The sequence below is a fragment of the Zonotrichia albicollis genome, chromosome 38 (assembly GCF_047830755.1).
Source record: "Zonotrichia albicollis isolate bZonAlb1 chromosome 38, bZonAlb1.hap1, whole genome shotgun sequence".
Lineage (NCBI taxonomy): Eukaryota > Metazoa > Chordata > Aves > Passeriformes > Passerellidae > Zonotrichia > Zonotrichia albicollis.
In genome coordinates, this window is record NC_133856.1 from 933,565 (window position 1) to 948,710 (window position 15,146).

At 61.6% G+C, this 15,146-nt stretch overlaps 1 protein-coding gene and 1 long non-coding RNA gene across 2 annotated transcripts in view; one reads left to right on the forward strand and one right to left on the reverse strand.

Moving 5' to 3' along the window:
* The window catches only part of LOC141726748 (glutamate receptor ionotropic, NMDA 2D-like), a 38,636-nt gene extending 28,646 nt beyond the window's left edge, over window positions 1-9,990 (forward strand). Inside the window, 5 exon segments of the mRNA XM_074531796.1 lie at window positions 2,901-3,061; window positions 4,081-4,268; window positions 6,408-6,637; window positions 9,430-9,469; window positions 9,472-9,990. Of these exon segments, the coding sequence (XP_074387897.1) occupies window positions 2,901-3,061; window positions 4,081-4,268; window positions 6,408-6,637; window positions 9,430-9,469; window positions 9,472-9,845 (993 nt within the window). The 3' untranslated portion in view covers window positions 9,846-9,990.
* Window positions 9,991-11,157: 1,167 nt separating this feature from the next.
* Window positions 11,158-12,397, reverse strand: LOC141726749 (uncharacterized). The gene is made up of 2 exons (XR_012577770.1): window positions 11,407-12,397; window positions 11,158-11,199 (listed from the first exon to the last, which is right to left on the reverse strand). It is a non-coding gene; the product is annotated as an uncharacterized LOC141726749 (long non-coding RNA).
* Between the last annotated feature and the right edge of the window lie 2,749 nt (window positions 12,398-15,146).

The window sequence follows — 15,146 nt, forward strand, 5'->3', positions numbered from 1 at the left end:
ACATTGGGGGGACACCAGAGGGACATGGGGGGGACATTGGGGGACATTGTGGGGAGACCAGGGGGACACCGTGTCCGGCCTCAGCGACTGCAAGGTGACACCTGGGGACAATGGGGGGACACTGGGGGGACAGCACGGGGGAGACCAATGGGACATTGTGGGGACATTCGGGGGACATTGGGGGACATTGGGGGGGACATTGTGGGGAGACCAGGGGGACACCGTGTCCGGCCTCAGCGACCGCAAGGTGACAGTTGGGGACACTGGGGGACATTGGGGAACATTGGGAGGAGACCAGGGAAACATCACGGCGACATTCTGGGGACACCAGGGGGACATTGTGGGGACATTAGGGGGACATTGGGGGGACACTGGGGGACATTGTGGGGAGACCAGGGGGACACCGTGTCCGGCCTCAGCGACCACAAGGTGACACTTGGGGACATTGCGGGGACATTGGGGGGACAGCACGGGGGAGACCAATGGGACATTGTGGGGACATTGGGGGGACACCAGGGGGACATTGGGGGACATTGTGGGGACATTGGGGGGAGACCAGGGGGGACACCGTGTCTGGCCTCAGCGACCCTAAGGTGACATCTGGGGACAATGGAGGGACATTGGGGACAGCAGGGGGACATTGTGGGGACATTGAGAGGAGACCAGGGGGACACCGTGCTCGGCCTTAGCGACCGCAAGGTGACACCTGGGGACATTGGGGGACATTGGGGGACATTGTGGGGACATTGGGGGGAGACCAGGGGGGACACCGTGTCTGGCCTCAGCGACCCTAAGGTGACATCTGGGGACAATGGAGGGACATTGGGGACAGCAGGGGGACATTGTGGGGACATTGAGAGGAGACCAGGGGGACACCGTGCTCGGCCTTAGCGACCGCAAGGTGACACCTGGGGACATTGGGGGACATTGGGGGACATTGGGAGGAGACCAGGGAAACATCACGGGGACATTGTGGGGACACCAGGGGGACATTGGGGGGACATTGGGGGGACATTGGGGGGACACTGTGGGATAGACCAGGGGGACACCGTGTCCGGCCTTAGCGACCGCAAGGTGACACCTGGGGACAATGGAGGGACATTGGGGGGACGCCAGGAGGGTCAGTTTTGGGTGTCCCTTTTGGGTATTTGGTGGCCCAGGTGTATTTTAGCACATTCCCATTAATTTGTGGGGTTTCCAATGTGATTTTTGGGGTTCCTGATGTGATTTTGGGATTTCCAATGCAATTTTTGGGGTTCCTGGTCCAATTTTTGGTGGTTTTGGGTCAGTTCCAGCGTCCCCAGGAGCAGTACCCCCCTCTGGAGTTTCATGGTGATGGTTTTGGGGTTTCTGCTGTGATTTTTGGGGTTTCTGATGTGATTTTGGACTTTTCAATGCAATTTTTGGGGTCCCTGATGCAATTTTTGGGGTTTCCAATGCAATTTTTGGCGTTTTTGGGGCACTTCCAGCGGCCCCAGGAGCAGCACCCCCATCTCAAGTTCAGGAGATGTTCTTGGGTGTTTGGTGGCTCCCTATTGGTTTTCTACCCCTTCCCACAGATTTTAGGTGTTTCCAATGCAATTTTTGGGGTTCCTGATGCGATTTTTGTGGTTTCCAATGCGATTTTTGGCGTTTTTGGGTCAGTTCCAGCAGCCCCAGGAGCAGCACCCCCCTCTGGAGTTCATGGTGGTGGTTTTGGATGGTTTTGGGGTTTCTGCTGTGATTTTTGGGGTTCCTGATGTGATTTTGGACTTTTCAATGAAATTTTTGGGGTTTCCGATGCGATTTTTGGGGTTCCTGATGCAATTTTTGGGGTTTCCAATGCAATTTTTGGGGTTTCCAATGCAATTTTTGGGGTTCCAATGTGATTTTTGGCAGTTTCGGGTCAGTTCCAGCGTCCCCAGGAGCAGCACCCCCCTCTGGAGTTCAGGAGATGTTCTTGGGTGTTTGGTGTCACTTTTGGGTCTTTGGTGGGTTCCTCTTGGCCCAGGTGTCTTTTAGCACATTCCCATGGATTTTTGGGGTTCTGTTGCAATTTTTGGGGTTCCCAATGCGGTTTTTGGAGTTTCCAATTTGATTTTTGGGGTTTCCAATGTGATTTTTGAGGTTTCCAATGTGATTTTTGGGGTTTCCAATGCGATTTTTGGTGTTTCTGGGGCAGTTCCAGCGTCCCCAGGAGCAGCACCCCCCTCTGGAGTTCATGGTGGTGATTTTGGGGTTTCTGCTGTGATTTTTTGGGGTTTCCAATGTGATTTTTGGGGTTCCTGATGCAATTTTTGGGGTTTCCAATGTGATTTTTGGGGTTCCTGATGCGATTTTTGGTGTTTTTGGGGCAGTTCCAGCGTCCCCAGGAGCAGCACCCCCCTCTGGAGTTCAGGGTGGCGATTTTGGGTCTTTTGGTTTTTTACCCATTGCCGTGGATTTTTGAGGTTTCTGCTGTGATTTTGGAGTTTCCAATGTGGTTTTTGGGGTTTCCAATGTGATTTTTGGGGTTTCCAATGCGATTTTTGATGTTTTCGGGTCAGTTCCAGCGGCCCCAGGAGCAGCACCCCCCTCTCAAGTTCAGGAGATGTTCTTGGGTGTTTGGTGGCTCCCTATTGGTTTTCTACCCCTTCCCACAGATTTTAGGTGTTTCCAATGCAATTTTTGGGGTCCCTGATGCAATTTTTGGGGTTTCCAATGTGATTTTTGGTGTTTTTGGGTCAGTTCCAGTGTCCCCAGGAGCAGCACCCCCCTCTGGAGTTCATGGTGGTGGTTTTGGGGTTCTGCTGTGATTTTTGGGGTTTCCAATGTGGTTTTTGGGGTTTCCAATGCAATTTTTGGGGTTTCCAATGTGATTTTTGGGGTTTCCAATGCGATTTTTGGGGTTTCCAATGTGATTTTTGGTGTTTTTGGGGCAGTTCCAGCGTCCCCAGGAGCAGTACCCCCCTCTCAAGTTCGGCACCGTGCCCAACGGCTCCACGGAGAAGAACATCCGCAGCAATTACCCGGCCATGCACAGCTACATGGTGCGCTACAACCAGCGCGGCGTGGAGGACGCGCTGCAGCACCTCAAAACGGGGTAAAACACCGCGAAATCGGGAAAAACGGGGAGAATGGGGGAGAAATGGGGGGGAAATGGGGAAATAATGGGGGAAAATGGGGAGAAATGGGGAGAAATGGGGAAATAATGGGGAAATAATGGGGGGAATGGGGGAAAATTGGGGAAATGGTGTAAGGGAGAGGAATGGAGAAAATGGGGAAAAATTGGGGGAAAATGGAGAAAAATGGGGGGAAAGGGGGGAGAAATTGGGGGAAATGGGGAAAATGGAGGAGAAATGGGAAAAAAGGGGTAAAATGGAGGAAACGGGGAAAATGGGGAGAAATGGGGGGAAAAGGGAGGGAAATGGGGAAATAAAGGGGAAAAATAGGGGAGAAATTGGGGAAAAATGGGGGAAAATGTGTACGTGGGCGTGGCCTATACAATGTGGGCGGGGCTTAGGGGTATTGCCAACACCATAGGTAAAACTGTGGGCGGGGCTTAGTGCACAGGTGAGGCTGTGGGCGGGGTTTACCTGCAGTGGGCGGAGCCTGGTGTGCATGGGCGTGGCCTATACCCTGTGGGCGGGGCTTAGGTGTATTGCAAATACCATAGGTGACACAGTGGGCAGGGCTTAGTGCAGAAGTAATGCTGTGGGCAGGGTTTAGCTGCTGTAGGCGGAGCCTGGTGTGCATGGGCGTGGCCTATACAATGTGGGCGGGGGCACATAGGCATGACCTATACAATGTGGGCGGGGCTTAGGGCTATTGCCAACACCATAGGTAAAACTGTGGGCGGGGCTTAGTGCACAGGTAAGGCTGTGGGCGGGGTTTAGCTGCACTGGGCGGAGCCTGGTGTACATGGGCGTGGCCTATAGGCTGTGGGCGGGGCATGGGACAGTGTTTAGTGCACAAGTGAGGCTGTGGGCGTGGCTTAGGTTGTGTGGGCTGGGCTTAGGGCAGAGTTAAGTGCACAAGTGATAGGGTGGGCGGGGTTTAGGTGTTGAGGGCGGGGTCTCCGACCAGTGGGCGTGGCTTAGGCGGGGTGGGCGTGTCCCGCAGCAAGCTGGACGCCTTCATCTACGACGCGGCCGTGCTGAACTACATGGCCCGCAAGGAGGAGGGCTGCAAGCTCGTCACCATCGGCTCGGGCAAGGTGTTCGCCTCCACGGGCTACGGCATCGCCCTGCAGCGGGGCTCCCGCTGGAAACGGCCCGTGGACCTGGCCCTGCTCCAGCTCCTAGGCGATGGTGGGTCTGGGGGGATTTTGGGGGGTTTTGGGGGATTTTAGGGGGTTTTTGGGGGGTTTGGGGTCCCTACGGCATCGCCCTGCAGCGGGGCTCATGCTGGAAACAGCCCCTGGACCTGGCCCTGCTCCAGCTCCTGGGCGACGGTGGGTCTGGGGGGATTTTGGGGGGTCTTTAGGGCGTTTTTGGGGGATTTTATGGGGTTTTAGGGGGGTTTTGGAGTCCCTACGGCTTCACCCTGCAGAGGGGCTCATGCTGGAAACGGCCCCTGGACCTGGCCCTGCTCCAGCTCCTCGGGGATGGTGCGTTTGTGGGGATCTGAGGGGTTTTGGGGGGTCTTTAGGGCGTTTTTGGGGGATTTTATGGGGTTTTGGGGTCCCTACGTCTTCACCCTGCAGAGGGGCTCGCGCTGGAAACGACCCCTGGACCTGGTCCTGCTCCAGCTCCTGGGCGATGGTGGGTCTGGGGGGATTTTGGGGGATTTTGGGGGATTTTAGGGGGTTTTTGAGGGGTTTTGGGGTCCCTACGGCATCGCCCTGCAGCGGGGCTCCCGCTGGAAACGGCCCGTGGACCTGGCCCTGCTCCAGCTCCTCGGGGACGGTGGGTCTGGGGGGATTTTGGGGGGTTTTGGGGGGTCTTTAGGGCGTTTTGGGGGATTTTATGGGGTTTTTGGGGGGTTTTGGGGTCCCTATGGCATCGCCCTGCAGAGGGGCTCCTGCTGGAAGCGCCCCGTGGACCTGGCCCTGCTCCAGCTCCTCGGGGATGGTGGGTCTGGGGGGATTTGGGGGTGTCCTGATGGAGTTTTGGGTGTCCTATTGGGATTTTATGGGATTTTATGGGGTTTTTGGGGTCTCTACGGCATCGCCCTGCAGCGGGGCTCGCGCTGGAAACGGCCCCTGGACCTGGCCCTGCTCCAGCTCCTCGGGGATGGTGGGTCTGGGGGGATTTTGGGGGGTCTTTAGGGCGTTTTGGGGGATTTTATGGGGTTTTGGGGTCCCTACGGCATCGCCCTGCAGAGGGGATCCCACTGGAAACGGCCCCTGGACCTGGCCCTGCTCCAGCTCCTGGGGGATGGTGGGTCTGGGGGGATTTTGGGGAGTTTTGGGGGGTTTGGATTGTCTTTGCTGAGTTTAGAGGTCCTGGGGAAGTCCTGGAGGGGTTTTGGACCTTCTAATACCCTCAAATGACCCCTCAACCTCCTAAGATGACCTTCAGATCCCTCCAAGATGCTCCCAAACCCTCTGAGATGCCTCCAAAACCCCCTGAGATACCTCCAAACCCCAAAAGAGAATCTCCAGGACCTCCAAGAACCCCTCCAAGACCCAAAGAGTTCCTCCAAACCCCCTCGAGATACCCCCAAACCCCCTGAGATTCCCCCAAACCCCTCTGAGATGCCCCCAAACCCCCCTGAGATGCCCCCAAACCCCCTGAGATGACTCCTAGCCCCCAAAGCCGCCTCCTAATCCCACCAAGATGACCTTCAAAGCCCCTCAGATGACCCCAAAACCCCCATGAGATGCCCCCAAACCCCTCTGAGTTGTCCCCAAACCCCCTGAGATACCTCCAAACCCCAAAAGAGAATCTCCAGGACCTCCAAGAACCCCTCCAAGACCCAAAGAGTTCCTCCAAACCCCCTTGAGATACCCCCAAACCCCTCTGAGATGCCCCCAAATCCCCTCAAGATACCCCCAAACCCCCCTGAGATGCCCCCAAACCCCCTCGAGATACCCCCAAACCCCCTGAGATGCCCCCAAACCCCCCTGAGATTCCCCCAAACCCCTCTGAGATGACTCCTAGCCCCCAAAGCCACCTCCTAATCCCACCAAGATGACCTTCAAAGCCCCTCAGATGCCCCCAAACCCCTCTGAGATGCCCCCAAAACCCCCTGAGATGCCCCCAAACCCCTCTGAGATGCCTCCCAAACCCCCTGAGATTATCCCAAACCCCCCTGAGATACCTCCAAACCTCAAAAGAGAATCTCCAGGACCTCCAAGAACCCCTCCAAACCCCCTCGAGATACCCCCAAACCCCCTGAGATGGCCCCAAAACCCCCTAGGATGCCTCCAAACCCCCTGAAACTCCCCCAAACCCCCCCCAAGATGCCCCCACACCCCCCTGACCCCCGTGCCCGCCCCACGGCAGACGAGATCGAGATGCTGGAGCGGCTCTGGCTGTCGGGGATCTGCCACCAGGAGAAGCTGGAGGTGATGAGCAGCAAGCTGGACATCGACAACATGGCCGGCGTGTTCTACATGCTGCTGGTGGCCATGGGGCTGAGCCTGCTCGTGTTCGCCTGGGAGCACCTGGTGCACTGGAAACTGAGGCACCTGGGCACGCCCGGGCGGCTGCGCTGCCTGCTGGCCATCAGCAGGGTACGGGGACACTGGGGGGACATCGGGGGGGTATTGGGGACATTGGGGACACTGGGGGGGATTGGGGACACTGGGGACATTGGGGACATTGGGGGGATTGAGGGGACTGGGGACACTGGGGACATTGGAGACATTGGGGACATTGGGGACTTTGGGACATCGGGGACATTGGGGGGATTGGGAGGATTGGGAACATTGTGGGGAATTGGGGACATTGGGGTGATTGAGGACACTGGGGGGATTGGGGACATTGGGGGGGATTGGGGACATTGGGGGCACTGGGGGGGTATTGGGGACATTGGGAGGATTTGGGACATTGGGGACATTGGGGACATTGGGGGGAATTGGGGACACTGGGGACATTGGGGTGCACTGGAAACGGAGGCACCTGGGCACGCCCGGGCGGCTGCGCTGCCTGCTGGCCATCAGCAGGGTACGGGGACACTGGGGACATCGGGGGACATTGGGGACATTGGGAGGATTTGGGACATTGGGGACATTGGGGACATTGTAGTGATTTTGGATATTGGGGGACAGTGGGGACATTGGGGACACTGGGGGTATTGGGGACATTGGGGATATTAGGGGTGTTGGGGACATTGGGGGTATGGGGGGCAATGGGGATACTGGAGGACATTGGGGACATCAGGGACATCAGGGACATTGGGAATATGGGGGATATTGGGGGACACTGGGGACATTGGGGACATTGGGAACATTGTGGGGAATTGGGGACATTGGGGTGATTTTGGATATTGGGGGACAGTGGGGACATTGGGGGCATTGGGGACACTGGGGGGATTGGGGACAGTGGGGACATTGGGGGTGTTGGGGGGATTGGGGACATTGTGGGGGTTGGGGACATTGGGGGTATGGGGGGCAATGGGGATACTGGAGGACATTGGGGACATCAGGGACATTGGGAATATGGGGGATATTGGGGGACACTGGGGGGTATTGGGGACATTGGGGACATTGGGGTCACTGGAAGCTGAGGCACCTGGGCACGCCCGGGCGGCTGCGCTGCCTGCTGGCCATCAGCAGGGTACGGGGACATCGGGGACACTGGGGACATTGGGGACATTGGGGGGGATTGGGGACACTGGGGGCATTGGGGGTATTGGGGATATTGGGGACATTGTGGATGTTGGGGACACTGGGGACATCGGGGACAGGGGTGACATTGGGGGTGTTGGGAAGATTTGGGACATTAGGGGTGTTGGGGACATTGAGGGGATTGGGGGGACATTGGGGACATTGGGGTGATTTGGGATATTGGGGACACTGGGGGGACTGGGGACATTGGGGGGACATTGAGGTCATTGGGGACATTGGGAGGATTTGGGACATTGGGGATGTTGGGGACACTGGGGACATTGGGGACACTGGGGGACATTGGGGACATTGGGGTGCACTGGAAACTGAGGCACCTGGGCACGCCCGGGCGGCTGCGCTGCCTGCTGGCCATCAGCAGGGTACGGGGACACCGGGGACACTGGGGGACATTGGGGACACTGGGAGGATTAGGGGGACATGGGGATATTGGGGATGTTGGGTTACTGGGGACATTGGGGACACTGGGGGACATTGGGGACATTGGAGACATTGGGGGGATTGAGGGGACTGGGGACACTGAGGACATTGGAGACATTGGGGACATCGGGGACATTGGGGGACATTGGGGGACATTGGGGGCATTGGGAGGATTGGGAACATTGTGGGGAATTGGGGACATTGGGGTGATTTTGGATATTGGGGGCATTGAGGACATTGGGGGGGGTTGGGGGCATTGGGGACACTGGGGGGATTGGGGACATTGGGGACACTGGGGGGATTGGGGGGGATTGGGGACATTGGGGGGACATTGAGGTCATTGGGGACACTGGGGACATTGGGGACTGAGGACACTGGGGGACATTGGGGACATTGGGGTCACTGGAAACGGAGGCACCTGGGCACGCCCGGGCGGCTGCGCTGCCTGCTGGCCATCAGCAGGGTACATTGGGGACATTGGGGACACTGGGGGACATTGGGGATATTGGGAGGATTTGGGACATTGGGGACATCGGGGACAGGGGGGACATCGGGGACAGTGGGGACATTGGGGGGGATTGGGGATATTGGGGAATTGGGGACGTTGGGGACATTGGGGAGATGTGAGGACATCGAGAACACTGGGGATATTGGGGACATTGGGGTGATTTGGGATATTGGGGGACATTGGGACATTTGGGACACTGGGGACAGTGGGGGTGTTGGGGACATTGGGGGGATTGGGGGGACATTGAGGTCATTGGGGATATTGGGGACATTGTGGGGGTTGGGGACATTGGGGATATGGGGGGCAATGGGGATACTGGAGGACATTGGGGACATTGGGAATATGGGGGATATTGGGGGACACTGGGGGTATTTGGGACATTGGGGACATTGGGGGGATTGTGGGCATTGGGGACACTGGGGGGAATTGGGGATGTTGGGGACACTGAGGGGATTGAGGACTTGGGGACATCGAGGACATCAGGAACGTTGGGGACACTGGGGGGGGATTGGGGACATTGGGAATTGGGGATATCAGGGGGACTGTGGGGACATTGGGACGATTGAGGGCACTGGGAGTGTTTGGAACATGGTGGACATTGGGGACATCAGGGGCTTGGGGACATTGGGGAGGGATGTGGGGACATCGGGGTCATGGGGGGACACGGTGACATTGGGGGCACAGGATGGGGCCACCCACTGCCCCCCCAATGTCCCCATGTCCCCTCTGTCTGTCCCCCCCCCCCCACCAGGGCATGTACAGCTGCTGCAGCGCCGAGGATCCCCCCACGCCCCCTCCCCACGCCCTCCGCGCCCCTCCCCCCCACGCCCCCCCTCCCTGCCCACGCCCACCCCCCCCCGCGACCGCCGCCCCCCCCCCCCCGAGCGCTGGCGCCCCCTGCCCGCCCCCTCCTCGCGCCGCGGGGGCGCCCCCGACTCCTTCCATCGCTTCTACGGCCCCATCGAACCGCAGGGGCTCAGCCGGGGGTCCCGCTCCCCTCCCCCCCCCGCCCCGCTACCCCCCCGGGACCCCCCCCGACCCCTTCACCCCCCCCTGGCCCCGCCGCGCCCCCCCCCCGCGGCCGCTACGAGCCCTTGGGGGGTTCGGGGATTTCGGGGGGGGGTCCCCGCGAGGAGCCCGAGCCCCCGTTCGCGTACGCGCGCCTGAGCTACGAGGACGAGCGCAGCCCCCCCGCGCCCCCCGCCCCGCGCCGCGCCCCCTCCCACAGAGGGACCCCCGGCATTGGGGGAGGGGACCCCGAGGCTCAGCCCCTGCTGAGGCCCCGCCCCCACCCTCACCTGTGCAGGGGGGCGGGGCATCCGGCGCACCTGGCCCCGCCCCCTCCCCCCGCGCTCTACCCCGACATCTCCGACTCGGACTCGGAGGGGTGCGAGGCCGCCCCTCCCCCCCCCCGCATCCGCGGCCCCTCCCCCCGCGCCCCCCCAGAGCCCCCCGCCCCTCCCCCACCACCCCCCCCCGTGCTGGTGCTCCCACCCCCCCCCGCCGCCCCTCCCCCCCTATTTCTGCACCGTGCGGGGGGGCGGGGCCCGAGAGCGGCCCCTCCCCCACCACCCCCTCCCCCCCCCGGGGCGCTGCTGGTCGGCCGAGAAATTGGGGGGGGGGTCCCTGGGGGGGGGGCTACGGCCACGGGGGGGGGTGGGGCAGCCTGGAGTTTTTGGGGTCCCCTCCCCCCCACCCCCCCCCGCTTTACGCGCCCCTCCCCCCGCGCTGCCGCAGCTGCTCGGCCGAGCGGCTCCGGGACTGGGGGGGGGAGGGGCAGCCGTGGGGACCCCCCCCCCACCATTCCGGTTACTGGGGGGGTCCCTGGGGGGCGGGGTTTTGGGGGGCGCCCCTCCCCCCCCCGCCCCACCGCCGGCACGGCCCCCCCTGCGCGCGCCGCCCCCCCCCGGCCTCGCGCAGCCTCGAGGACCTGAGCGCGTGGGGGGGGGGGCGGGGGGGGCGGGGCCTGGGCGGGGCTATGGGGGGGTGGGGGAGGGGGAGGGGCGGGGGGGATCTGGGGACCCTCCCCCCATCACCACCCCCCCCACCCCCACCCCCATCACCCCCCCGCCCACGGCCCCCCCCGCGCGGCCCCGTCCCCTCCCCCACCCCCCCCTCACCACCACAGCTGCGGGGGGGGGGCGGAGCCGCTGGGGGCCCGGAGAGGCTCCGCCCACTTCTCCAGCCTCGAGTCCGAGGTATGACCGGGACGGGGGGGGGGGGGGGGGGGGGGGGGAACAGAGGGGACACCGAGGGGACACCCCCAGATACCCTGGGGACACCCCTGGGACAGAGGGGACACCCTGGGAGAGAGGGGACACCGAGGGGACAGCCCTGGGACACCGAGGGGACACCCCCAGATACCCTGGGGACACCCCTGGGGACATCCAGACACCCCTGGCACAGAGGGGACAGCCCTGGGGACACTCCCAGATACCCTGGGGACACCCCTGGGACAGAGGGGACACCCTGGGGACAGAAGGGACACCCACTGGGACAGCCCCGGATATGCTGGGGACACCTTGGGGACACCCCTGGACATCCTGGGGACAGCCCTGGGACAGAGGGGACACCCCTGTGGACAAAGGCAGCACCCTGGGGACACCCCTGGGGACATCCCAGAGACAGCCCTGGGGACAGAGGGGACACCCTGGGGACACCCCTGGGAGAGAGGGGACACCCTGGGGACAGAGAGACAGAGAGGACATCCCAGGGACAGAGGGGACACCTTGGGGACACCCCTGGACATCCATGGGGACACCCCTGGGAGAGAGGGGACAGTGGGGGGCACCCCTGGGGACAGCCCTGGGACAGAGGGGACACCCTGGGGACAGAGGGGACACCCCTGGGGACAGAGGGGACACCCCCAGGGACACTCCCAGATACGCTGGGGACACTCTGGGGACACCCCTGGACATCCATGGGGACACCCCTGGGAGAGAGGGGACAGTGGGGACACCCCCGGGGACACCTCCGAGACACCCCTGGGGACAGAGAGACAGAGAGGACATCCCAGGGACAGAGGGGACACCTCGGGGACACCCCTGGGGACAGAGGCGGCACCCTTGGGATACCCCTGGCACAGAGGGGACACCCCTGGGGACACCTTGGGGACACCCCCTTGGGACGCTCTGGTGGCCCCGCGGTGACATTGAGGACACGGAGGGGCTCCTGAGGTGACACCAGCGAGGACACGGACACGGCGGGTGGCACCTGAGGTGACAACGAGGACAAGGACACGGAGGGTGACACCGAGGAGGAGGAAGATGTCACCCGGGTGACACCGGCAAGGACAGCGGGGACAAGGACGTGTCCCCATGGAGTGGCAGCCACGAGGACGCCGTGGTGGCACCGGCAGGGACAAGGACACGTCCTGGTGACAGAAAGGACAAGGACACGTCCTGGTGACAGCAGCGAGGACGAGCACTGGTGGCACTCGTGGTGACAATGGGGACACGGATGAGTCCCCGTGAGGTGACACCAGGAGGACAAGGACAGGTCCTGGTGGCACCGAGTGACAACGAGGACAACAAGGTGCTTGTGGCCCAGGAGGTGACACTGAGGACAAGGACAAGTCCTGGTGGCACTGAGGTGACAATGATGGTGACACCATGGAGGACAAGATGGCACTGAGGTGACAATGATGGTGACAGTCCCCATGGTGTCACCATGGAGGACAAGGACAGCTCGGTGGCACTGAGGTGGCACTGAGGTGACAATGATGGTGACAGTCCCCACGGTCACCATGGAGGACAAGGACAGGTCCTGGTGACACTGAGGTGACAATGATGGTGACACCAAGGAGGACAAGGACAGCCTGGTGGCACTGAGGTGGCACTGAGGTGACAATGATGGTGACAGTGTCACCAAGGAGGACAAGGACAGCCTGGTGGCACTGAGGTGGCACTGAGGTGACAATGATGGGGACACCATGGAGGACAAGGACAGGTCCCCGCTGAGGCCACGTTTTGTCCCCTCGTTTGTCCCCAAAGTGCCACCACGAGCATGAGCCGTGTCCCCAAGGGTGACACCAGGGCCACCAACAGAGCCCCAGGGACAGCTCGGGGTGTCCCTGTCCCCACGGGTGACACTAACCAATGCCAACCAATGTCACCGTGGGTGACATCACATCACTGTGGGTGACACCGTGACTGTATTGGTGACACCGTGACCCTGTGACACAGGTGACACTGTGACCCTGTGGGTGACACTGTGACCCCATCAGTGACACCACATCCCCGTGGGTGACACTGTGACCCTGTGGGTGGCACTGTGACCCTGTGGGTGACACCAACCAATGCCTGTCCCCAAAGGTGACACCACAACACTGTGGGTGACGCAGTGACCCCATCGGGCCCCTGTGGGTGACACCGTGATCACATTGGTGACACTGTGACTCCAGAGGTGACACCACCTGTCTGTGGGTGACACTGTGACCCTACAGGTGGCACTGTGATCCCATCGGTGACACCACGTCCCTGTGGGTGACACTGTGACCCCGCAGGTGGCACTGTGACCCTGTGGGTGACACCAACCAATGCCTGTCCCTGCAGGTGACACTGTGACCCCATAGGTGACCCCACATCCCTGTGGGTGGCACCGTGACCCCACAGGTGACCCTGACCTTACAGGTGACCCTGTGGGTGACCCTGCAGGTGACACTGTGACCCCACAGGTGACACCGTGACCCTGTGGGTGACACTGTGACCCTGTGGGTGACCCTGCAGGTGACACTGTGATCCCATGGGTGACACCGTGACCCTGTGGGTGACCCTGTGACCCTGCAGGTGACATGGTGACACCGTGACCCTGTGACCCCACAGGTGACCCTGTGACCCCACAGGTGACACTGTGACCCCCCCAAGGACCCCAGGGTCCCCTCCCCAGCCCGGGGGGTGGCACCGCGCGGGCGTTGGGGACACTCCTGTCCCCTCCCCTGCACTGTGGGGGATGGGCTGGCACCATCCGCTGTCCCCGTGTCCCCAAGGCCACCCCTGCCCCGCCCGCTGCTGCTGATGACGTTTTTAATTAATGAATAATTAATGATTAATTAATAAATGGGGGGAGGGAGGGGGGAGACGAAACTGTGAGTGACGGTGACACCGTGACATTGGTGACACTGTGACACCGTGACATTGGTGACACTGTGACATTGGTGACATCTGTGACACTGTGACACCGTGACATTGGTGACACCGTGACATCGGTCACACTGTGACATCGCCACACACCGCGACTGTGACACCGGGGCCACCCGTGGCCCCTCCCCTGCTCTGTCCCTTGTCACCCCCTGATGTCCCTGTCACCCTCAATGTCCTCCTGCCACCCCCACGTGTCCCTGTCCCCCCATATCCCTGTGTCACCCCAATGTCCCCCAGTCCCCCCATGTCCCTGTCACCCCCACAATGTCCCTGTCCCCATGTCCCTGTGTCCCCACCATGTCCCCCTGCCCCTGTCACCCTCCTATGATGTCCCTGTGTCCCCACAATGTCCCTGTCCCCCTCCATGATGTCCCCATCACCTGCCCCCATGTCCCCGTGTCCCCATGTCCCCGTCACCCTCAATGTCCCTGTCACCTCCCCATGTCCCCCTCCTGCCACCCCCATGTGTCCCTTGTCACCCCGTCCCTTGTCACCCCCTCATGTCCCTGTCCCCCACAATGTCCCTGTCATCCCCTGTCCCTGTCATTGCCCCCTTGTCCCCAATGTCCCTTTGTCCCCATGTCCATCCCCCCCACGATGTCCCTGTCACGCCCTGTGTCCCCGTCGTCCCTCACAATGTCCCTGTGTCCCCAATGTCCCTTGCCCCACCATGTCCCCCTGTCCCTGTGACCCCATGATGTCCCTGTGTCCTCTGTCCCTGTCCTCCCCCATGTCCCTCTGTCCCCACAATGTCCCTGTCACTCCCCCGTGTCCCTGTCCCCGTGTCCCAGCCCCGCCCATCCAATAAAGAGCTTTTCTATTCCTGCTGCAGCCGTGGGGACACCGCGGGGACACCGGGGGACATCGGAGGGGACACCAGAGGGGGAGGGGACAGGGGGGACACTAACGGGGACAAGGAAGGGGACACCGGGGAGGGGACACTGGGGACACTAACGGGGGACATCGGAGGGGACACCAGAGGGGAGGGGACAGGGGGGACAAGGGAGGAGACACAGGAGGGGACAGAGGGAAGGGAACACCGGGGGCAGAGGGGACATGGGAGGGGACACAGGCGACACCAGAGGGGACACCGGGGAGGGTCACGGGAAGGGGACAAAGGAGGGGACACAGGGACACTAAAGGGGACAAGGGGATGGGACACTGAGGGGACATGGGAGGGAACAGTGGGGACAGGGGGACACCGGGGACACTGAGGGGACATCGGGGAGGGGATACTGGGGACACTGGAGGGGACAGAAGGACATCAGAGGGGACAAGGGAGGGACACTGAGGACACTGGGGAGGGACAGGGGAGGGGACAGAAGGG